The sequence below is a fragment of the Urtica dioica genome, chromosome 4, assembly GCF_054948205.1.
Source record: "Urtica dioica subsp. dioica isolate 48M chromosome 4, U.dioica_male_clone48M_v1_H2, whole genome shotgun sequence".
Lineage (NCBI taxonomy): Eukaryota > Viridiplantae > Streptophyta > Magnoliopsida > Rosales > Urticaceae > Urtica > Urtica dioica.
Genome location: NC_142759.1, coordinates 3,483,549 through 3,507,510, shown reverse-complemented (window position 1 = coordinate 3,507,510; position 23,962 = coordinate 3,483,549). Strand labels below are relative to the sequence as shown.

Below are 23,962 nucleotides of genomic sequence, written 5' to 3'. Positions count from 1 at the left end.
TAAGAATATTTATTTAAATGAACTTTAGTACCTACAGAACCTAAAAAATATATTTACTATACTTTCATAAAAGTGTTGCTAAAGTAAAATCTCTAACTCTAATTATTACATTTCTTTTCAATTTGAGTTGAAGCATAATCTCTTTATTAAAACAAAACAAAACAAAAAAAAATTAGAGGACAAAATAACTAATGCTCTATTCTTCCTCCAATGGTGAAGCTCACATATTGATATTACACAACTTTAATAAGGGAAAATAACACATTTATACCCTGTGTTTTAGTGAAATGTCGAGTTTAACCCTCTGTTTTCAAAAATGTCGAGTTCATACCATTTGTTTAACTAAAATGACGAAATTATACTATATGTTTAACTAAAATGAAGAAATTATACCCTAAAATAGACAACAGTGTCATGAATATTCTTTTTATTGACTTTTCATTGACGTTAACTATAATATTTATATATAAACACTCATTATCTTTATTCATTCGCGCCATATATGTAATTTATTTAAAAACTAAAAAATAAACAACAGTCTCTTAATCGTAAAAAACACAGAAAGAGGCAAATGAGTAAACATCGATAGTTGATAGTCATCAAAATCGCATATTCGAACAGAGAATACAAGATTTAGTGTTACAATTCGAACACGGAATGAAGTCATTTCTTAGGAAGTATGAGTTTTATTATTTAATTTCAATTTAAGGCTATTTTTATTTCAAAATTGAGAATTTGGAAGTTAGAGCACTGATTTAGATTTGATTTGGTTTTTCTTATATAAGAGTTAATATCAATGAAAGGGAGATTTGTGACGCTGTTATTCATTTCAGTGTATAATTTCGTCATTTTAATTAAACAGATGATATAATTTCGTCATTTTAGTTAAACAGATGGTATGAACTCGACATTTTTGAAAACCGATGGTTAAACTCGACATTTCACTAAAACACAGGGTTTTCTCCTTTAATACTGAAAGAAACATAGTTTATTTAGATCTTTTAATTATTTAAAATCAATAATTAAAACAAACATTAAAGTAAAGAACGATCAAAATTGGACTAACTTAAAAATAAATATGTCGCCGGTAATAATAACTAAAATAAAATAAAAAAATCAAGGTTAAAAAAGATAAAATAAATAAAATAAAACAAAGTTAAAAGAAAGATATATTAATCCAAATTATATGTACCGTGTTGCACTGAATTTTGTGCTCACACTTTTCACATTTCTTAATTTTAAGGGATACTTGGTTCACATGAGAACCAAAACTCAAAACTCCAATAATTTTTGAAGTTCCGTCGATGATGGCTTTGTGTATATAACAGCCTCGACGTAGAGCTGATCAACAAAACTCATATATCCTAAATGTGTTGGATACAGATTAATTAAATTAAGTTTGTCAAACATTACTACACAAGAAACACAGCACAACACAACACGAGTACTACCACATTTTCTAAAACTCGTCACCACCGTTAAATTACCGCTCAATCACCCGCCATATGCAAGCCTGCAATAATAATTGAAAAGAATTTTTTTTGAATTGTTTGTTGATTTGGCTTGATCATGGTACGGTAAGCAACAAAAATAGAATTGGTGTAATAAATAAATATTAAAAAATCTGACCCCAACTTGAGAGAGGTGTCGGAATTAGTGTCGCAGTCTAGAGGAGCTCCGTCTGTCACCGACTCCGATGACTGCTCGCTTCTTCTTACTTCCCCTCCAGATGATCCGCAAACCTTTATTAATTAATAATTATTATTCACTACTGTTAATTATCTTCTAATTAATTATAAATACACAGCATTTATTCATACTCGAGTAAATGACCATCCCATATAGTTCTCCCCTTAACTTTTTGTTTACTGTAAAACTGACACTGTAATTTATTAAATGTTAGATACATACGTCTCGTCGACATTTTAGTTGACTTATTATTAATCGATAATTCACCAAAAAAAAAAAAAACTTGTTTTAAATTGTAACAAAATGTTCGGTTAAAAAATAAATATATATCAACTAACTAAGTCGTACATAGTTAAACGATAAACTAAAAACTGGTAGGAGGAGTGTTGATCGACTTTAAACTTTAGGGTACGTATGATTTATGAACTATGCATTTCAATAAAAACCATGGGAAGAATTAATATATGAATATATTTTACCAGAATATTATCTTATATATAGACTTACTCGCTGTTTAAGTCGTTCATTTTCTTCAACCAATTGCCTTCCCTGCATACAGCATTTCGCTTAATCAATCCAATATTATATATATATATATATATATATATATAATATTAAATTTTTTTTTATATATATATCATATTAAAATCATATTAAATAACAAAATCTACATGAATGTTAAGATAGAAAAATAGGTGAGATTGTTTGAGTCTGAGTCTGACCTTTTCCTGGAGTTCGTCAATTTCTTTCATGATCTTCTGGCCCTGTAATCAATAACGCTGATCATCACAACTTTGAATAAATTATTTTATATGTAATAAATTTGTTAATTAATTGTATTCTTAACCTTCCTATTCATGACGCGGGTAAGTCCGGCTTCTAAAGATTTCTCTAAGCCTTGAAGTTCCTCCAAGCTCAGCCCTTGAAGCTCTTCTCCTCTCATCTGCCTATTCAATTTTTTAGCCGATAATTAGTTGATAATTATATGTATATACTCCGTCAAAAAAAATATATACAAAACATACATTCATATATAACTCGTTTTACAATGAAAATACCTAAGCTGGTGACTTTTGTCAGCTATTTCCTTGCATAGCCTAGAGCGATTGCTGTTCTCTACTAACTGCATAGATGAGATTATTAGTTAAAAATATTAAATTATATTTCCGAGTAAAAATTTAATTTATGAATTAGTTTACCTGTAGCTTAAGACATGGTTGTTCGAGTTTCTCAAGGTTCTTGGAGTGTAAGTTATGCCTCTCTAGTATTTCCTTCATGCTTTTAATTTAATAAATAAGTAAAACAATACATATTAGCACAATATATTATAGATATCCGAAAACTAAATGTGTTGATACAGGAGATATGGATATTACAAAATAGCATTCCAAAATATTATTACATATTTAAGTTTGACTAACTTTTTTTTTATCATGTATTGATTAAAAAAACAGTTGGTCAAACTTGAATAGCATTACAAGTAAAAAAAATCTGAATACTAAATAACTATTTAAACAAAATAAAAACTAAAAACAATGTTTCAGATTTAACAAAAAAACCCTAATTAATTGAACCAAATCATTTCGCTGGCGAATCAAAAGATGATTACGTACAGCAAGTTTACTATTTCGTTCTTGATTTTGGGTTGAAATAAAATAAAACTCAAATCCCGGAATGTTAAGAGCTTTTTTTTCACATGCGCTTCACATGGCGTTTCTCGTAAATCATCGTTTTAGATTTATTTATTTATTTATCTCCTAAACAAGGGTTCTTGAAAATGTAATGCATTATTATTTTTATTATTTTTTTTTGTTTTATTTTTTTCTAGAACCAGAGACCTAAAGCGGCCTCTATTAAAGTCTGAAAACCCTAGCCAGCTAGACGAACGCATATCTTCTTTACACGTCATGAGTCATGTCGTCATGTCATGACATACTAGCCTTGCCATTTTCACACCGCATTTCTATCTCATATTCAGAGATCAGATTTATCAAGATTTGGTTACAAAAGTCTTTAGATTCCCTCTCATTTTGTGATAAGACTTGTACTGCGTTACAACGACACCATGATATGCTAATGCCAATAATAATATATACATACATCTCTCTCTCTCTCAACGCTTTGGGCGCTTGGGCAACTTTCCTTGAGTTGGAACTTGGACCACACAATTTATATAATTTCTAAAGTAATCAATAGGTAAAAGTAAAGGAGAGCATTGAAATAAGGGTTGAAATAATTGAAGTTTAGCTACTTGGTTACCGGAAACCGGTTAAATGAAAAGAGTGTTTGTTATAACGGATCAATACCCTAATTTTTTTTTTTTTATATTTTAATCAAAATTTCATTTTAGTAAGAAAATAGTCCAAATTGAATTAACAAAAAATAGTTGATTCAATTTATTTCGATCTTTGAGCTATTTTCTTAATAAAATAAAATTTTGACTATTTAAAAAAAAGTGAACTACTAAACTATTGATCTAATTGTCCTTATTTTATTTTAATTATTTTTTAATTAAAATACTCGAAATTATCCGTTTTTGAAGGGGATTACCAAAAATTCAGGGCTAAATAACCTAAATTAATTGAGATCCATATTTATCAGCTGGATGAGATGGTAACAAATAATTATATATAAAAAAAACGGTTATAGCATGTGAAAAATATATAATATGAGAATATTGGTAAGTGCATTATTATTCTTTCCCTTTATTCCCCAAAATATAATAATTAAGGGCGGACGGGCTAAGGCCACTCCCACCTTTTTGAAAATATTCTATAAATATCACTTTTATATATATTAATTTCATAATTAACTCATTATTTTTATAAAATTTTATAAATATCTTATTTGTTTTTTTATTTTAAATAATTGTTTGGAACTATAAACTACTAATAAATTTTTTAATGAAACCGTAATTTAATTATTAATTAATTCTAATGATACGTGTTTAATAATTTTTTTTGTGCATTTGTCTAATTTTTCCCTAATTTTGTTTGTTTCTTCTAAATGCGTGTGTATGAGATTTATAATTAATTTTGTTCTTTCAATTACGTAGCTATAATGCATTGCATATAGAAATATATAAAAAAAAATATTTTGATTATTTTGACTAGCATGGAAGAATTTGCTTACAAATTAATTTAATTATTAAAGACACTTTAAATATTAGTTTAAATAACATTTATAATTATATTCCTGTGATTAAGAAACACTTACTTGACAACATAAATAGTGTCTTTTATATTAGGCTAGTACGAGAACTATTATACATAAAAATAAAACTACTACAAGCTTGTGATGTACTGATGTATTAATGAGCGATGGACAGGCGTCTAAGAGCTAAAAGACAAAACAAAAGTACACATTTATACCCAATAAATATTTCACATTGCGAAAACAAAAACTGTTTCCATTTTAAGTCCAATAATTTCCTAATTGAACCCAAAAATAGATATTCAAAATTAAAATAGCTGCTTTATTTTTTTTTTTTTAGGGGAATAGCTGCTTTTCTCTCTATTCACAATTTCAGAGATAATCATCATCAGTCACACGGTCCACGCCCAAGATCTAGAATGTTCATAACCTCAAATTCTTAAGTCTTAACCTAACAATCTCCTTCTCTATCTCTCTTGTTCGTGCAGATTGTTGATTGCAGAAGATTGCTCAAATTGAATGGAATATCGTATATGAGGAGAGAGAGAGAGAGAGTGAGAGACCTTGTGTTGGCGTATTCGAAGAGTTTTCCGGTGGAGGAGAAGATGATGAGACCGACATCGGCGTCGCAGAGCACGGAAAGCTCCTCCGCTTTCTTGAATAAGCCTCTCCGTCTCTTCGAGAACGTCACTTGCCTCGCCGTCGCGTTGTCGATCTTCTTTATCTGAATCTTCTCTCTAGCCATGTTTCTTATTTTCAGATCTATCAAAAAATCGAAACAAACAAACAGACAAACAAAGTACCGCGTGTATGTATTATATGAAGAAGAAGAAGAATAAACAATAATATATTGGGGAGTAGTGGGATGGGAAGAATATTAAAGGGGGTCAGAGTATTAAAAAGTTGCTAAAAATGGGTGTGGTTTTTGTGAGAGTGAGAGAAGAAAGTGCGTGTGTGAGAGGTTTTAAAGATAAGGAGAGAGAGCCTAGTTTGGTACTTTGGTGTGAGAAATGGTAATATTTTGCCAAATTTGGACCAAGAGAATCTCGTGTTGTTTAAGGAGTGAGATGAGATGAGGAAAAAGAAAACCCCTAAATCTGATACACAAAAAAAGAAGAAGAAGAAGAAGAAACGGGAAAGACAAGAAGACTATTATGATGGAGAAAATTGTGTATCAAAAAGGGAAATAAAGGGAAAATGAGGAAAGTTATTTATGAGTGGAGGATTAATATTGCTCTGATAAAGACAACCCCTGAAAGAGAAAAAGAGACTCTCTTGGTACGTGCAAAAAAAAAAAAAAAAAGAGGGTCCAATCCAAAAGTGGAATTTATTGTTAAAATCACAATAGCATACCATTATTTCATTTGTATCACAGATGAGTCTAAATTGTATTCATATTTTTTTTTTTGCATATTTGTCACATATACAATGTCTTAATTACTTTTCTATTTTGTATCCAATAAGAATTTATATTCAAATCCAAACACTAATCTCTCATCAAATTCTCTCTCAAACCCTAATCTCTAGCTCAAGCTCCGACCACCGCGCCGATCGCCGCTCCGACAAAGTCACCGCCACCGTAACCCTCGCGGGAGCTCTCGCCGGAATCACAGAACCAACCTTCCCGCGGCCACGAAGCCGCCGTGCTCCGATCTCTCCCGGTGTTCGTCTTCGCCGGCGAAGATTCAGACTGGGCTCGATGGAGAACCAGTCCACGGAGTACATGGTTTCGACCATGATGAACCCGATGAACTCACCATCGCCACCTTCGCCGGAGTTCGGGATCGCGGAGATTCTCCGGATCCGGTGGTGGTGCTCGCCGGAGCAGGCGAGGGATCGGACGCTGCCCGGCGGTGGGGATGGCGAGGAAGCCGAGGTGGTGGGAGTTCGTTCCGACGGGGAAGAAGAGGACAAAGGAGTCGAAGTCGGCGCCAGGGAAGCAGAGGCAGCAGAGGCAGTTTTTGACGGGGATTCCAGCGGGGTCGAGGTCGGAGGGGGGCAAAAGCGATGGCGACGAGAGGACGATGGATTTAGTGGCCGGAACGGGGGCTAAAAACGACCGGAGCTGAGCCGTTCGGGAAATCGCCGGCGTATTCGAACCGATCTCTCTTCTTTCCGATCGTCGGAACCCTCACACAACAACACTCCATTAGAAAACAATCCCTAAGCTTGGGACAAAAAAATATCAATGAATGAGTTTTCAAGGTTTGACAATGAGATGATCAACAAATAAATAAAATTTCTACGCAACGAAAACCTTCGTCGAAAACGGAATGGCTGACGGAAGACTCTGTATCGTCTCCAAAGAGGTATGAATTGAAGTCGTGTTTTTGGCTTTGGCATTTCGTCGAATAGGTAATACGCGTCGAACAAGTAATACATATTGAAGAAGTTGGTGTGTGTTTCATGGCGGCGAAGCGAGGAGGCAAGGCGGCGGCATCTTTCAAGGCGGCCGCGGCGGAGAACGGTGCCGATAAGTTGACCAACAGAGTCGAGGCGCTTCAGATTATCGATTTCTTCTTCAAATCTACTTTTGTTTTGTAAATATTTAATTGTGGTTCTACTTTCTTCTTCTAGTCTACTTTTGTTTTGTAAATATTTAACTGTGGTTCTACTTTCTTCGTCTAGTATACTTTTGTTTTGTAAATATTTAACTCTGGTTCTAATTTAATGGTATTTTGGTTTAATAATAAATAAGAATGACTTACTTGCAATACGTTTTTTTGTGGTGACATAGATGCAATTTTGTTCATAAGAAGTGATTTTGGTGCAAATTTCTTAATCCAAAACTAGTACATCAAATGGATAAAAATAAGCGAGCCTTTCGCTATTTGAAAAATTAAATTAAAATATAAATAGTGGAGTGTAATTTTTTTTTTAGCAAGTGCGAATTTAAAAAAAAAAAATTACGATTATTGTATTTATCACAGAGAAATTTATATATGGGATATAGTGTCGGTTTATAGGATGTCAAATTTTGATCACAAAAGAGTAGATAGCTAGATGCTCTTCTAAATGATTTTGATATTCAAATAGAAGATTTTTTATTTTTCTTTATGTTATTGCAAAATTATATATAGTTTTTTATAAAAAATTTCAGCTGTCCATTTATTTGCTAACACTCAAGGTTAGTTTTGAACATACCCGAACATTGCAATTAGTATGTATTATATTTTTTTCATTCATATATTCACATATGATATATATTTGATTACGATAACATTTAAGTTTAGATTGCAATAAAATTATTTAAACTCGAGCATATTGGACACAAGCATATTTGAAAAATTAATGGCATTGGTATTTAATATATACACAGCCACAATATATATAGACATTTGAAGAACATGACTTAAAAATCATGAAACTATATTTATTGTCAAATTGGTAAAAAGTTATAAAATGTGACCCTTTGGACTAAAACATCCTTAAGGACATAGAGAGAAAAGTGTCCAATTGTACTTTTATATTTTTTGTTTGTTTACTACCGTGACGAATTGACCATATAGCTTATAGCTTCATCGGTTAATTTGATCTTCACTATTTTGGTCCAAATAATTATACTTTTTTTTTTTTTTTGTTAAATAAGGAATGTAGGATGCGGAATAATGAGTCTATGTGATACACTTATAATTCCCATGGTATTTTTTTAAGTGGATGATAAATGATCTATTTATCATGAATTTCAATTCAAAATGTCAAATATTTGTTAGTTTTATACATTCAAGATAATAAAGGAGTTACTCGTGGGCTTATAAAAAGTGGACTATATTTGGCGTGGAAATCACTCCAGTCGCCACATTTTAAAGCGTTTGCTTAGACTACCTCGTTGTTCATTTTTATTCTTATCATGCCTCATTTCATTGTGAAAATAACTGATAGTTTTATCCTGATGTTTATAATTTTGTTACACCCATTTTTTGAATCGTATCTTTTACAGCTTCATTTAATTTTTTTAATAGTAGTTTACAGTTTTATTTAAATAAAAAAAATTAAGAATAAAAATAAAAGAGGTATTCATGGAATATAAATAAAAGTGATTTGGTTAAATAACCGATTTAAAGTTAATGATTTGCAAAGTAACATAAATTTGCTTAAGATTAAAAAAAAGACAAAACGTGCAGTACTTATGTTTCAAAATAAAATTAATCTTATGATTAATATTTTTGAAAATGATAAATTGTTTATAATAATTGTCAAATATTGTAATGAGTTATTGGTGACATAAATAGAGATTTGTAACTAATTATGCCATTTTAAACATGTGATTTTGGATCTAGCCTACGTTTGACAGTTTTTAGGGATATAGCTAAATGGCTTATGTGGCAATAATTAAGGTCTTATTTGCCCTTATTTATTAACAAATTCGTTACTTTCTCTCTCCTATTTTTTCCAAATAATTTTTTTTACATCGAAACTTCAAAAATTCGTATTTTTCTCATACGAACTCGAAATTAAGTGTTTCAGATCCTACAAATTTGCGGCGTCGAGATCTTCAAAAATAGACCCATTATTGTTTGATGAAAAATTATGTTTAATGCATCATATTTACGTTTCCATCTGTTTTTTGATAATTTCAAAAAATTTCAGTTATTTTCCATACTTAAGATAGTAACGTGATTTTTCTACATCTATGGTATTAAACATAATTTTTCATCAAACACAATGGACCTATTTTTGAAGATTTCAGCGTCACGAATCCGTAGGATTTGGAATCACTCAATTTTCGAGTTCATATGAGATAGATATGGTTTTTTTAAGTTTTTATGTAAAAAAAATGTAGGAAAAAATAAGAGAGAGAAAATGACGAATTTGTTAATAAATAAGGGCAAATCAGACATTAATTATTGCCACATAAACATGTTGGCAATTTCCCTAAAAGTTGCGAAACGTAAGCTAAAAACAAATTTAATAGTTTCATATTGACTATTTTGCTATACTACCCACATAAATACCCGAACTTTTCAGTTCGATATACTTAAATACCATTTTTTTAGGCGCAAAAAAAATACCTAAAGTTATATTTTTAGACCGTCACTCTTTATCCGTTAAATTAACATGTGGCAAGACAAGTTTTTTCCTACATGCTTTCTTCATTAACCTCATGACACCCTCCTCCTTCTCTTCTTCTACCGAAGTCGGAGTTCCAAAACGAAGCCTTACATGTCGACGAGGGAGCTCGCGAGAACGCGTTTGAGCCGAGGCCGGTTCTGATCACGAAGCCGTGAATCTCCCTCCTGTGACGGAGGGACGGGATGGCCGCACAAGATGAGAGAGCGCCGCCTCGAGGAGATCGCCGTGGATCGAAGAGACCACCCTAAGATCTTGAGCTTCGTTCGTTTGTACTCGCCGAACTTGTCTATTTCATTTTTTAAATAACAAGATGATGAAAATGAGAAGTCTCACCAGATTATTATTTGTAACAGAGATGTAGAAATAAAATATTTGGAAAAAGAAGATAATCTGTGTCTTGACTTTTGTATTTTTTTTTCATTGATGAACATAAACTAAGTAATCTGATAGAATACAATTTCAAATTTCAATACACAAATGTTGAAATCAAAGAGAGAAATAACATGTGGGAAAAATTAATTATTTTAGAAAAAAAAGCCTCAAAGTTGCCAGCGACTCGCCACGTGTCGTTTTAACATATTGATAGTAACGATGATCCTAAATATAATGTTAGGTATTTTTGCCGTCGAAAAAAAAAGTGGTATTTAATGTATCAAATATAAGTTTAGGTATTTGAGTCACTAATAATCCTATTTTAATCTTGGTGTCAACAAATATTTGACAATGTAACTTTGACTATTTTGCTTCAAGTACATATGTTGCGAAAATCAAGTTTGTGAGAATAAAAATTAAGCCTCGTTTGTTTCTCCGATTAGATGAAAATCATATTATTCAAACCGAGTTTTATAGCTTGAGAATCTCGAAAATTTAACATGAATTGAGTTCAATATATTTTCTAACGGAAATATAAAATATATTTCAATGTAAATAAATCGCTTATTCAATATACTAAAAAACATGACACCATTCTTATTCAATAAACAAAAACATGACACCATTCTCTTGTTCGGGTTTGCGTAGTGGACACTACGCACATAATAACAATTTTTTTTTTAGAAGTAACACTATTGACCGAGATTACATAATATATTAGTAGTATAAGGACACATAGTATTGGTTAACATTACATGATTTAAAATAAATTATGAGGGGGTTGTTTGAACCCAATACCTCTTAATCTAGATATATGTATAAATAACATTGTATTGCTATAATTCAAATAGAAGTCAACGCATGTAACAAAATCACAATGTAACACATATCAGAATTGATTTTTGGCACGATTAACGACTCAAAACGATCCACTCACGTGTTGACACGTGGCAGTTCGTTGCCACGTGTCAACACGTGAGTTGATCGTTTTGAGTCGTTAATCGTGCCGAATAGCTTTACTCAACACATATACTTGCTTAAACTTTTCAACCTAATTAGACTTGGTTGACTAAAGGAAATAGTCTTTATGGAAAAAAAATGATTACAAATCTAACTAATTAAGCTTCTTTGGATTGGATCCAACAATTTTTGATTGGATGAGTAATTTTCTTTGGAAGATTTATTTCGTGTTTGATTTCGCATGGTTCCACCTTAAAAGGACTTCGAATCATTCTCTTGAAAAAAAAAAATCAAAATTCAAATAAGATATAATTTTGTCATTTGGATTCAAATTGAAGCAAAAACAACAAACTAAAATGCAATCATTCCCTATGACCAAGCCTCTTCGACACTAATGCAAAAAAACAATAAAAGTAATAAAGTTGTCTAAATTCAAAAGTAATGTAACCATATAAAAAAAAAGATATTCAATATTCAAATTGAATTACCCGCCCAGCTTCTCATGACCATTTTTGTATTATATAGCACAAGCCACAAGTGCATCATCATTGGCCATGCCAGGTCATCAACACCCCACGTGAGGGATCACGTGCCATGCCTTATCCTTTTTGAATAAAAGCCTTTCAAGATTTGAGTAGAGGAAGAATAAAGAAGTTTTATTTTTTTTGATAAAAAAAATAAAGAAGCTTTGAGTAGAGAGACTTTGAGAGCGAAACGTGAAGCAATAGTAAGCACAGAATTCTTCTGTGACCTAAAACGACGTCGTTTTTTGAACAGTTTATTTTTTTTCTCTCACATAATAAATAATAAGTAAATATAACCACAAACCAGTCATCTCCGACAGACTAAACCAGACCAGACCAGACCAACACTTGTAAGAGACTCGCTCCAGAGACAGAGTTTGAATTTGGGGATAAGCGAAGCGAAGCTAGGGTTTCGTCGATAATGGCGGAACAAAAGACCAACCGATGGAACTGGGAGGTCGCCGGATTCGCGCCGAGGAAGTCGTCTACGTCGTCGGGGTCGGTGGATGTTGAAGCTCCGCCGTTGGTCAGACGGTATTCCATCGCCGCCGCGACTTCGCCATTTTCTTCAGTTTCGAAGCAGGTCATGGATTCCAAGCTCCAGAAGCTCAAGGACAAGGTTAAGGTAACGTCGCTGGAGTTCTTTAGCTTGTGTGATTTTATTAAAAAGTTTGGTGCTCGTTTGGCTTGCTATTTTTATTTTGTTTGAAATGTGGATTGTTTGAGCTGATCGGAGATTGAGTGGGGTTTGATTGTGGATGTAACAGTGATGTGTCGGTCGACTGGTTAGGAATTTGAAGTTCTACATTCCAAATGTGGAATTTAAATTTCCCAGTAATAGCTTGAGAGTGATGATTTGGTGTGCGATCTGCGAAATGTAATAGGAACATTGTCGTGGGTTATGATTGTTCATGATTAGCGTGAGTTATTGTTTGTTAGATATCCCTATACCTTCTATTAAGGCTTATAAAACTAAGAGTCAGGTCTTTAATTGCTCTAGTTTTTAACATAGACCATGATACATATCTTGGAGGTCTGTATCATCATTTTATGATACTTGGTAATGGTAAGTGAGCGAAGTGAAGTAATAATTGGGAGTTTGCAGATATAAGTGGAATTGGTGACGAAGTAAATAATTGGAGAAGATGATGCGGTTTCTTGCTTTTGCAATTCGTTCTTACAACTGTTTTTGTATGATTGTTGGGCAGCTTGCGAAAGACGATTACTTGGAATTAAGGCAAGAAGCAAGTCAATTGCAGGAGTACTCCAATGCAAAACTCGATCGTGTCACACGCTATCTTGGCGTTCTTGCTGATAAATCCAGAAAACTAGGTGAGGGATTCAGTTTCGTAGTTTGTCGCATAATCTTTAGTAAACACTTATTTATGTTGTGGAAAAATGTAGGGTCGTGTTAGTTCTTTACTGAAACACTTCATGCCCTATGTGTGACTTTTTTTTTCTTCTTCTTTTCGTTTTCCAGATCAATTTGCTCACGAAACTGAGGCTAGAATCACTCCACTGATCAATGAAAAGAGAAAGTTGTTCAATGACTTGTTGACCACAAAAGGTACACAACTTCTAGGGCTTCATTTTTTTATTTTGTTTCGTCTTTGGATGCATTCTCACGAGCACTAGAACTCAATTGTAGAAAACAAACATATAATCTTAGTGTGATGTCATTGCACTCTTTGTTTACCTGCCAAATAGGCTTGAAAAATGTAAAATGTTAAAAAATTTCCATAACTACCTTCAATGGCATCGCCATTATGTCTCACTTCTCACTACGATTTAAAATATGTAAAATTTTAAATTCACTTTCATGTTGGCTCTAGGCAACTACTTTGATATTCATTTTAGCTAGCTTATTGTTTCAGGGAACGTAAAGATAGTTTGTCGCACACGACCGTTATTTGAGGATGAAGGCCCCGCTATTGTAGAGTATCCTGATGAGTTTACTGTACGTGTTATAACTGGTGACGATGCTATCGCAAACCCAAAAAAAGATTTTGAATTTGACAGAGTATATGGTCCTCATGTTGGGCAAGGTGAGCCGGACATGTGTATATGGGGTTATCAATAATTATATTGAGTATTGATTTCATTCTTTGCCTTGTACAACTATGTTTACATATTTATCTTCTTGCGCAGCTGAGCTTTTCACTGATGTTCAACCGCTAGTTCAGTCGGCTTTGGATGGATATAATGTTTCAATATTTGCGTATGGACAAACCCATTCAGGAAAGACACACACTATGGTTGGTGCCTCTTCCTCTCATAGACACATACTCACTTTACTTGTTTTGAGCAACAACAATCTTATCAAGTTTAGTAAACCCGGTGAGATACTGGAAAGGTCAATAAAAGTTGAGTTTTTTTATTTTTTATTTTTGTATTCGTTTTGCTTGAAACATATCTACCGTCTTCTATGCATGTGCACTTATAATATTTGGTAATCGCGCTTTATCAGGAAGGACCAAGTCATGATCGTGGACTATATGCCCGGTGTTTCGAGGAGTTATTCGATTTAGCCAACTCTGATTTGACTTCAACATGTAGATATAGCTTTTCTGTTAGTGCTGCTGAACTCTACAATGAACAGGTATAAATTTGACCGCATTCTTTGACCCTCTTTTCCTATATCCTAGATATAAATGTCATAATTCCTATTTTCATTTAATTTTACTAGTGCTTGCACATTATTTTAGCATAAACATGAAGTAATAACTTTCATGTTCTAATAGACTAGGGATTTGCTCTCAGACTTGGGGAATGCCTCATCAAAGGTTCGACTGGGATCAACAGAACCATATGTAGAACTTGTGCAGGAAAATGTTGATAATCCAATGGACTTCTCTCGAGTCCTAAAAGCTGCATTTCAGAGCCGGGAAAATAATGCAACAAAGTTCAACGTCTCCCATTTGTATGGTTATATGTTTTCTGTTCTTTCAAATATCTTAGATGATTTATGATTTGTATTCATTTTATTGCAATGAGCTTGCAAGTATGTTTAGTACGAGGTTAAACATAGATTTGAATGGAAAATTAAACTACTACAAGCAAACAATGAAAAAGAATCTACAAGTGAACTTGTGATAGATTATTCCATCTTACTCTCCATGTATAAATAAGGTAGCTTTATGGAACTCGGCTGTATTTTGTCCACATAATCTACAAGTTAATGTAAGCAGAGTGATTTATCGAAAACTTATCATCGTGAAAATGTTTTCAGGATTCTCACAGTGCACATACATTACAACAATTTGATCACCGGGGATAACTCGCATAGCAAGCTTTCTCTTGTTGACTTAGCTGGAAGCGAAGGATCAATTGAAGAGGATGAAACCGGCGAGCGAGTGACGGACTTGCTTCATGTCATGAAATCACTTTCAGCGTACGTTTTATATGTATAATTTTTTTTTAAGAACATTTGCAGACACACATGTATGACTACAAACTGTATTAAACTCTTTCTAACAAACGGTAATATATGTTGACTTAGTAGTTTAAAAAATGAGCATAATTAAATTTTTGAGACTGAGTTCCTAATTTGGTTATGAGATTATCACTGAAGGTTTTTATTTTTCTTCTCATTCTATCATCATCAAACTTATATATTATTTTACGATTTATGTGCAAAAAAAAAACGGCATCACCGATTGAATTTCACGTGAATGCAATGTGCCCATGTCATATTGGACTGAATCTGCCATTTTAATTTTGTTCATTTAGGTTGGGAGATGTTTTGGCTTCATTGACATCAAAAAAGGAGGTTGTTCCTTACGAAAATTCAGTGCTAACAAAAGTTCTTGCTGACTCGATAGGTATTCCACTTATAATATCAAGAGTTTTTGCGACTAAGAGGATTTTTTTTTATTCTTTTGGAAACTCAATGGAGTATTTCATTTATTTTAATACTCTTCTGGTGAGTTAACTGGTAACCATCTTTAAGGTTATTGCCGTTCTACTTCTCTTCTTCTACAGGCGGGACTTCAAAAACATTGATGATTCTTAACGTCTGCCCAAATGCTTCAAACTTGAAGGAGACCATTTCATCACTCAATTTTGGTTCAAGGGCTCGGAATGCCGTTTTAAGCCTTGGAAACCGCGACACTATAAAAAAGTGGAGAGACGTTGTAAGTTTTATGTTCTCTGTTTAGTTTTTTCTTAGCTGATACCATGAGAGAGTAGCTAGTACAATTGTAGCGGGTCATTAGGAAGAAAATTGATTGAAATGATAAGGTAAAGAGAGAACTGTTGTGCATTGAAATTTGAATCTTGGAGCTGACTTTATATTTGTTGTTTCTCTTCGAATCATAAACAAAACTGTAGTCGAAACTCGAAAGTAATGAATATTGGCTTTATGTACTGAAATGAAATAAATCAGAAATGATCAGCTTTTATTCAGCTTACGGATTTTTTCACAGGCAAATGATGCACGGAAGGAATTGTACGATAAGGAAAAAGAAATCCAAGACTTGAAACAGGAGGTTCTGGGTCTAAAACGTGAACTCAAGGATGCCAATGATCAATGTGTCTTGCTTTATAATGAAGTTCAGAAAGCATGGAAAGTTTCAAATTCATTGCAGTCAGATTTAAAGGTTCCTAAAATTGACGATTTGGTTTGAATTATTTTCTATGTATATATATTATATTTGCCTATTTAATTATGCATTCCAGTCTAAGATCATTATTATATGATGCAGTCAGAAAGTAATGTACTTGCAGACAAATATAAGATAGAAAAAGAACAGAATGCTCAGCTCCGAAATCAAGTTGCTCAACTGTTAAAGGTGGAGCAGGAACAGAAAATTCAAATACAACAACAAGATTCAACCATTCAGACCTTGCAGGTTGGTGCAGTGTCTATATTTTTTCCTCATATATCTTTATGGTATGGTTGCTGCAGCGTTTCTAACTTGCACTCTTTACAATTATACTCTTACTAAGTGATTGGTCTTTTCCTGTAACTGCCCATATGAAATTTTTCACGTTCTTTTTTGCCATCATATCTGCTTTACCCTCTTAAAATGTGTGTGTTTTTTTTATTATTTTTTTATATTTTACTAATTTTTTATGAACTATTATGGCGCAGGAAAAACTTAAAACGCTAGACGTCACGCTGTCTGAAGCTCTTAGCTCTAGTGATGTGAAATCAGAATCAGGGAGTGAAGTCCAATCAATTTCAAGGGAGACTGGGGACGGCATGGATTCTTCAGCGGTGTCTAAGAAGTTGGAAGAGGAACTCAAAAAACGTGATGCACTAATTGAGGTCTGGTATTCACCCTATTATTCATTTTATAGTTTGTGTATGTTGTACTTGACATGTTAGACTTGTGAAATATTTAGTCGGTAATATAATTTAACTAGTATGTTGATTTTTCCACAGAGATTGCATGAAGAAAATGAGAAATTGTTTGATAGATTGACAGAGAAAGCATCTATGGTCGAACCACCAAAGGTAGTAACTTTCCTTTACCGAACAATATATTATGATCCATAGTTGATTTAATTCTTCAGTTTTTGTTACCTAGGTTAGGAGTAATTTATTTTTATGTCTTAGCAACTCTTAGAAAATCAGTAATATTGTGCCACCACAAATTTAGAGGAAAGATTTGTAAATGGTTTTCGGTACTAAAAGTATGATTATAATCCGTACGAATATTTCCTGTAACACTTCATGTTGATTTTTCGTAAGCTTTTAAATTAAGGAATTGATCTCTCAGTATGTATTTTGCTGTTGATACATACTGATTTCCTATCTTTTTGTGCAGCAATCGAGTCCCTTGTCCAAAGAACTAGTAAATGTGGAGCCTCGAGATCCTAGTAGGTATAAGTTTTAGTTATTAAAGAAATTGTTGGGTTAATCGTTCTCGATTATATACTTTAGTTGACCGTTGAATTTCATCACTCTTGGCTTTAAGCAGGAACGATGTTAATGGCCGTTCATTGGATGGTGCTACTTCTCCATCGACTACACAGAGAACTGGTGCTTCAGGTGCTCTAATTAAAGTCGACCCTGACAAGAAAACTACGCCAGCTGGTGAATACCTTACTGCGGCCTTAAATGAATTCGATCCGGAACAATATGATAGCCTCGCTGCTATATCAGATGGAGCAAACAAGTTGTTGATGCTGGTACGTTAATCAACGTTGATCATTACCATTCTTAAATATTATCTTGTCTTGACTTAATATGGTTTAATTGATGTTGTCATTGTTATTCATCCACATTAGAGCTGTAATCTTGAACTTCGTTCTTCATATCTATTATGATTCTATAAATGTGGAAAAATTTGTTGATGTGGTGGATTGTTAACAATTTTCGTGAATCTGTCAGACGGGCTCACACTAGGAAATACTGTCAAGATATGGTCTTGTGCTTACCTATAAATATGTTTATATAAACATAGTCAATGACATTATTGGGTCATAATCATCTCAATGTCAAGAATAGAACAATACCTCCATTCTGCCGGGTGGTATATGATCTGCTATATGCTTATGGTCCCGAGTATAAACTGGAAGTTTAAGACATAATTTTTGGGCGATAAGCCTGTATATGCTTAGTCACCTTAACTTCACACACACACACACACACACACACACACACACACACACACACACACACAAATAGTGCAAACTCTGACCGTCCAACAAATTGTTGCAGGTTCTAGCTGCAGTGATCAAGGCAGGAGCTTCTAGAGAGCACGAAATACTTGCTGAAATAAGAGATTCTGTGTTCTCTTTCATTCGTAAAATGGAGCCAAAGAGGGTTATGGATACCATGCTTGTCTCCCGTGTTAGAATTTTGTATATTAGATCTCTACTCGCCAGATCACCAGAGCTGCAATCCATCAAGGTACAGAATGAGAATCGTTATGATCCCTTGTATCTGTACTTGCTTTTTTTGTTAGGATAAGATAGTGTTTCACCTTCTTTATTGACTCGGTGGGCTGTCTTCATATTGTAGGTATCACCCGTTGATCGTTTCCTGGAAAAGACATATGCGGGACGTGGTAGTAATTCCAGCCGTGGTAATAGCCCAGGAAGAGCAGCTGTTCAGTACGGGGAGGAGGTGATTCAGGGTTTCAAAGTGAACCTGAGAGCAGAAAGGAAGTCGAAGTTCTCCTCAGTAGTATCAAAAATTCGAGGACTGGACCAGGTTTGGCTGCTTGATATCTAACGTGCTATTTGCTTCGACATATGTGTCTTTTTTTTTTTGGGTGGGGGGGGGGGGGGGGGGGGGGGGGGCACAGAAAATATGTTATTTATTGTTTTCGTAGTCCTATACTCACTGCTATTCAAACTCTTTTATAGGAAAATAACATATGTATCCAATACATGCGGATAAAATCCGTTTCTCGTTTTTCTTTGAAATTTAAAAGAATAACCATCAGTTGATCCATCTGATTGAAAGATATCCATGGGACCAATTTTTTTTCATATTTTTGAACATGGAAGACACATAAAAAGAAAAATAAAAAGCCCCATAACTAAACTACAATGTTTGTGAAAAAATGGATTTGACATCCACCACTTAATTTATGAGATGATTTAATTGTTGAAAATTTTTAAAGAAAAATAATTCAGGGTATATATTTCTGTCAAATAAATAAACTCAGGGGATGTATTTGTTAACTCTACAAGTTTTTTCTTGCCCTGACTTTTATTTGTTGCTATTAACCTCAACAGTTTTCCCTTTCCAAAAATAAAAAAGGGATCAAATTAAGCATATTTGGCTTTACAGGATTTTGCTAAGCAACAAGTGACCGGAGGAAAGCTAAGAGAAATACACGAAGAAGCCAAAAATTATGCAATTGGAAACAAAGCCCTTGCTGCCCTTTTTGTTCACACTCCAGCAGGCGAGCTTCAGCGCCAAATTAGAACATGGCTTGGGGAAAATTACGACTTTCTTTCTGTCACCGGAGACGATGCTTCCGGCGGGTCAACCAGTCAGTTGGAGCTTCTTTCAACCACAATTATGGATGGTTGGATGGCCGGACTTGGTGCTGCCATGCCTCCCAGTACAGATGCCTTAGGCCAACTTCTATCCGAGTATGCCAAACGAGTTTTTAGCTCTCAGCTACAGCACTTGAAGGTATGTCTATTCTGGAAAGAAAGAAAAGAGAAGTCGATAGGCAGAATCAGGTCGTCGCAATTGCTTCCTTTTAATCCATACAAGTTTATAAATTAATTTTGTCTTTGAACTCCCAGGATATTGCTGGCACATTGGCAACAGAAGAGGCTGACGATGGAGGGCAAGTGGCTAAGCTGCGTTCAGCCCTTGAATCTGTTGATCACAAAAGAAGAAAGGTACCGGGTTTTCTTCTTTCATTGAACAACTGAGTTTAATTACGAACTGTAGAAGAGAGAGATGTGGCAACACATGAGCTGCCCGAAAAGTGTGATGAAATCTCCAAGATGTCCTTAGGTTCCCACCTAGCAAATGCTAGTGTGTTCCAGTACCCCAAATGTTGTGGGGTCAGACGAGGAACCTGGGAACTAAACTCGAGATTGGCCTAGTTCTAGACTGTGGTGTTGTTTAGTGGTATCAGTTGTAATTTTTTTTATTTTATTTGAATTAATATTAGTGTCTGTTAAAGTAAGAAAATCGTGCATTCAATGACCCTTTGGCATTTGGGCGATATAAATTAATCATTTGATGACGTCAATGGCTATGAGTCTTTCATACTTTTGAGCTACATGGCTTGTCACGACCGTAGATTTTTTTGCCCCCTTGAATTATTTATTTATTTATTTATTTTTTATCTCAGACTTTGCACTGGGAAATCATTTCTGTACCGACGCTATTTTCTTGTTCATGACATGTTTTGTTTCCATCAGATTTTGCAACAAATGAGAAATGATGCGACATTATTAACATTAGAAGACGGGGGTGCGCCGATTCAGAATCCTTCAACCGCGGAAGAAGATGCGAGATTAGCATCTCTTATATCGTTAGACGGCATTCTGAAGCAAGTCAAGGTTATTGATATTTCGTTATTCTGGCATCATATAATTGGTTCCGACTTGCACTGTTTAAAAGTGATTTTTTTTATAACAGGATATTCTACGACAATCTGCCGTGAGCACATTGAGGAGAAGCAAGAAGAAGGCGATACTCGAGGCTCTCGAAGAACTCTCCGAGCGGATGCCATCCCTTCTTGTCATCGATCATCCGTGCGCTCAAAGGAATATCGCTGATGCTCAGCGTATAATTCAAGTACGTTTTATATACAAGGATATATATTTCTTGAGATATTTGCGCATGAATCTGATAGGACCCAATATAATAAAGGATACGAATAGATATAGTATATTGATAATTATATTTAAAAGTTAGGCCTATCTCACCCTCTAGACTACTCTACTCCTAAAATAACTGAACTAATCAATCCATTCAATTCTCCCATGAACATGTATAGAGTTTGGTAATCAGGATTGTGAATTTGGATGTATCGGGAGCTCGGGTGATTCGAGAGACTTGCGGCTCTCCTAATACAATCTGATCTAGTTCTTTGATGCCTTCCTCTCATAATACTATCCTATTAAGGACTAATACAACTACTAACTAGCTACTCGTTAGAACAATGTGATGTATCAAACAGAATTACTAATTCACACCCTCATTTGTTATTCACAGTCGATTCCCGAAGAAGATGACCCAGCCCTAGAACCTCCACGAAGTCGAAGATCATCGATGGATTTAGGGTCCGGCACCGAGATGGGCGTGGCCCAGTGGAATGTCCTACAGTTCAACACGGGCTCGACGAGCCCGTTCATCATAAAATGCGGAGCGAACTCGAACTCGGAGCTCGTGATAAAAGCCGACGCTCGGGTCCAGGAGCCCAAAGGCGGCGAGATCGTGAGAGCGGTCCCGAAACCCTCCGTTCTGGAGAACATGAGCTTGGAGGAGATCAAACAGGTCTTCTCTCAGCTCCCCGAAGCTCTGAGCTTGCTCGCCATGGCAAGGACCGCGGACGGGACCCGCGCCCGATACTCGAGGCTCTACAGAACTTTGGCCATGAAAGTTCCGGCTCTGAGGGATCTGGTCGGAGAACTCGATAAAGTTGGCGTGCTCAAAGACACCAAAGCTTGAAAAAAACTTGCTGTGAATGATATGATGTTATCGTCCAGACAAGTTGGTTTTTTTTGGTTCTTCATTGGGTTTTTGTTCTTCCCAAAAAGAAAAAAAAAAGAGGAAAACGATTTGGTGTTGTAATTTATGGTATGTGGTGTTTGTTGTGTCAATGCCATTTGTGTAGTGTATCTGAAAGAGAAATTTCATTAATTGGGCTTAATAAGCCATTAAATATCAAGATTAGACCCTAATGTTTAAAAATATATGAATATGGACTTTTGGCTCAAAATCGGACACAAATACCCTTGATTCAAAAAACCCATGTGTTTTCTCTCATTTTCAAATGATTTTCATCACAAATCTTTTTCATTTTCGAATTGGTCGCTAGGATTAGAATTTTCGGTGGTCGTACGATGCTGTACGATGTCGTACGATGCTGTACGATGTCGTACGATGAGATACAATGAATCTCACATTGAATCTCATCGTACGACATCGTACAGCATCGTACGACATCGTACGATGAGATACAATGTGAAATCCTCAAAATCGATAAAATTCATACACATTATAATGTACGATGTCGTACGATGCTGTACGATGTCGTACGATGCTGTACGATGCGATACGATGAGATTCAATGTGAAACCCTCAAAATCGAATCTGAACACATACAATGCTGTACGATGTCGTATCTCATCGTACGACATCGTACGATGCTGTACGATGTCGTACGATGCTGTACGATGAAATTCAAGGTGAAACCCTCAAAATCGAAACTGAACACATACCCAAATTCCTAAAAAAAAAAAAAAAATCGGGCCGTTGCCCCGAACCCCACGAGCTCAGCGGTGAGCTCGACCACCGAAAATTCTAATCCTAGCGCAACCAATTCGAAAATGAAAAAGATTTGTGATGAAAATCATTTGAAAATGAGAGAAAACACATGGGTTTTTTGAATCAAGGGTATTTGTGTCCGATTTTGGGTCAAAAGTTCATATTTAGATATTTTTAAACATTAGGGTCTAATCTTGATATTTAATGGTTTATTAAGCCCAGAAAATGAAATTTCTCATCTGAAAACCAACTATTATTCTTCTGTACATTGCAATATACACGTATTTTGGCATTGCATTGTGTGGTGGTGTTGATAATGATCTTCTTGTGCTAAATATATATCTATATATATATATGTATAATTTTTTTTATTTTTTATTTTTATGAAAACTACTGAGAATATTTTTTTTTTGAGGAATAACGAGGGGTGCAATTGCACGTGGTGGTGTTAACGATGTTCTTGTGATATATATATTTACCAAGTACATGTTCTGAAAAAAAAAAAAAAACTGTTATGTTTTTGGATAATTTAGCAACGTAGTCAATTTCAAATATGATTTTTATGATATAGTCAATATTTGGTAAATTTTGTAATCTAGTTATTTACATAAATAAACGGTTAAAAATATTGAAAATACCCTTATGTAACACTACTACAAATACAGTTTTTCGGTGCGGATAACTTTTGGGTGCGATTTTTCGCACCTAAAAGTCGCACCAAAATTATTTTCGGGTGCGACTTTGCGCACCAAAAAGTCACTGAAGTAACCAAAAAATTTCGCTAATTTTTTTTACATTTGGGTGCGAAAAGTCGCACCCAAAAGTTCATTATACCTTTGGGTGCGACAAAGTCGCACCCAAAAGTCCAAAACATTTCGTCTAAAAAATTAGCGGGATTTTGTTCCCTCTCTTATTTCACTTCTAAAATTTCACTTCTAAATCTTGCGAAAAGAAAAGAAATAAAGAAAAGAAAGAAGAGAGAAAGGGAAAGAGAGAGACCGAGAGAAGGAGAGAGAGAGCCGAGAGAAGGAGAGAGAGGAAGAGAGCGAGGGAGTGAGCGACGGGGGTGAGCTCACGGAGGAGGAGGAAGCTAGACCAACAGCAAGCCACCGAGACCCGAAACCATCTCGAGCGCGCGCGTCTAAGCCGAGAAGACGAGGACGCCGTGAGCCGCCTAGGACGCCGGACCGAGAGGAGACGCCGGAAAACGAGGCTGAGAGCACCAGAGGGTTGATTCACAGCCATAAAGGTGAGGATTTGTTTCCCCCAAATT

General features: G+C 34.7%; 2 protein-coding genes across 2 annotated transcripts; one reads left to right on the top strand and one right to left on the bottom strand.

Moving 5' to 3' along the window:
* Positions 1-1,146: 1,146 nt before the first annotated feature.
* Positions 1,147-6,008, bottom strand: LOC149399372 (MADS-box protein SVP-like). The gene is made up of 8 exons (XM_089611369.1): positions 5,406-6,008; positions 2,889-2,967; positions 2,748-2,812; positions 2,537-2,636; positions 2,412-2,453; positions 2,197-2,238; positions 1,630-1,742; positions 1,147-1,513 (listed from the first exon to the last, which is right to left on the bottom strand). The coding sequence occupies exons 1-8, from the start codon at positions 5,585-5,587 to the stop codon at positions 1,495-1,497; spliced, it is 642 nt and encodes a 213-aa protein (XP_089467495.1). The 5' UTR covers positions 5,588-6,008; the 3' UTR covers positions 1,147-1,494.
* A 6,015-nt stretch (positions 6,009-12,023) lies between these two features.
* Positions 12,024-22,054, top strand: LOC149399371 (kinesin-like protein KIN-14B). The gene is made up of 23 exons (XM_089611444.1): positions 12,024-12,396; positions 12,980-13,103; positions 13,252-13,338; positions 13,646-13,816; positions 13,920-14,026; positions 14,239-14,370; positions 14,513-14,691; positions 15,001-15,162; positions 15,501-15,592; positions 15,753-15,904; positions 16,196-16,369; positions 16,475-16,621; positions 16,864-17,040; positions 17,158-17,229; positions 17,543-17,598; positions 17,696-17,906; positions 18,439-18,630; positions 18,742-18,933; positions 19,519-19,869; positions 19,986-20,084; positions 20,616-20,756; positions 20,836-20,994; positions 21,415-22,054. Exons 1-23 carry the CDS (start codon positions 12,193-12,195, stop codon positions 21,868-21,870), a joined length of 3,837 nt encoding a protein of 1,278 aa, XP_089467570.1. The 5' UTR covers positions 12,024-12,192; the 3' UTR covers positions 21,871-22,054.
* Positions 22,055-23,962: the final 1,908 nt, after the last annotated feature.

Excerpts from the sequence above, each read along its gene's own strand:
- LOC149399372 (XM_089611369.1), bottom strand. The coding sequence starts at position 5,587 with ATGGCTAGAGAGAAGATTCAGATAAAGAAGATCGACAACGCGACGGCG. Across the intron at positions 2,813-2,888 it reads AACCATGTCTTAAGCTACAG|TTAGTAGAGAACAGCAATCG; the intron begins GTAAACTAATTC and ends TCATCTATGCAG. Across the intron at positions 2,454-2,536 it reads CCCGCGTCATGAATAGGAAG|GGCCAGAAGATCATGAAAGA; the intron begins GTTAAGAATACA and ends TATTGATTACAG.
- LOC149399371 (XM_089611444.1), top strand. The coding sequence starts at position 12,193 with ATGGCGGAACAAAAGACCAACCGATGGAACTGGGAGGTCGCCGGATTC. Across the intron at positions 17,230-17,542 it reads CTATGGTCGAACCACCAAAG|CAATCGAGTCCCTTGTCCAA; the intron begins GTAGTAACTTTC and ends CTTTTTGTGCAG. Across the intron at positions 17,907-18,438 it reads CAAACAAGTTGTTGATGCTG|GTTCTAGCTGCAGTGATCAA; the intron begins GTACGTTAATCA and ends AAATTGTTGCAG.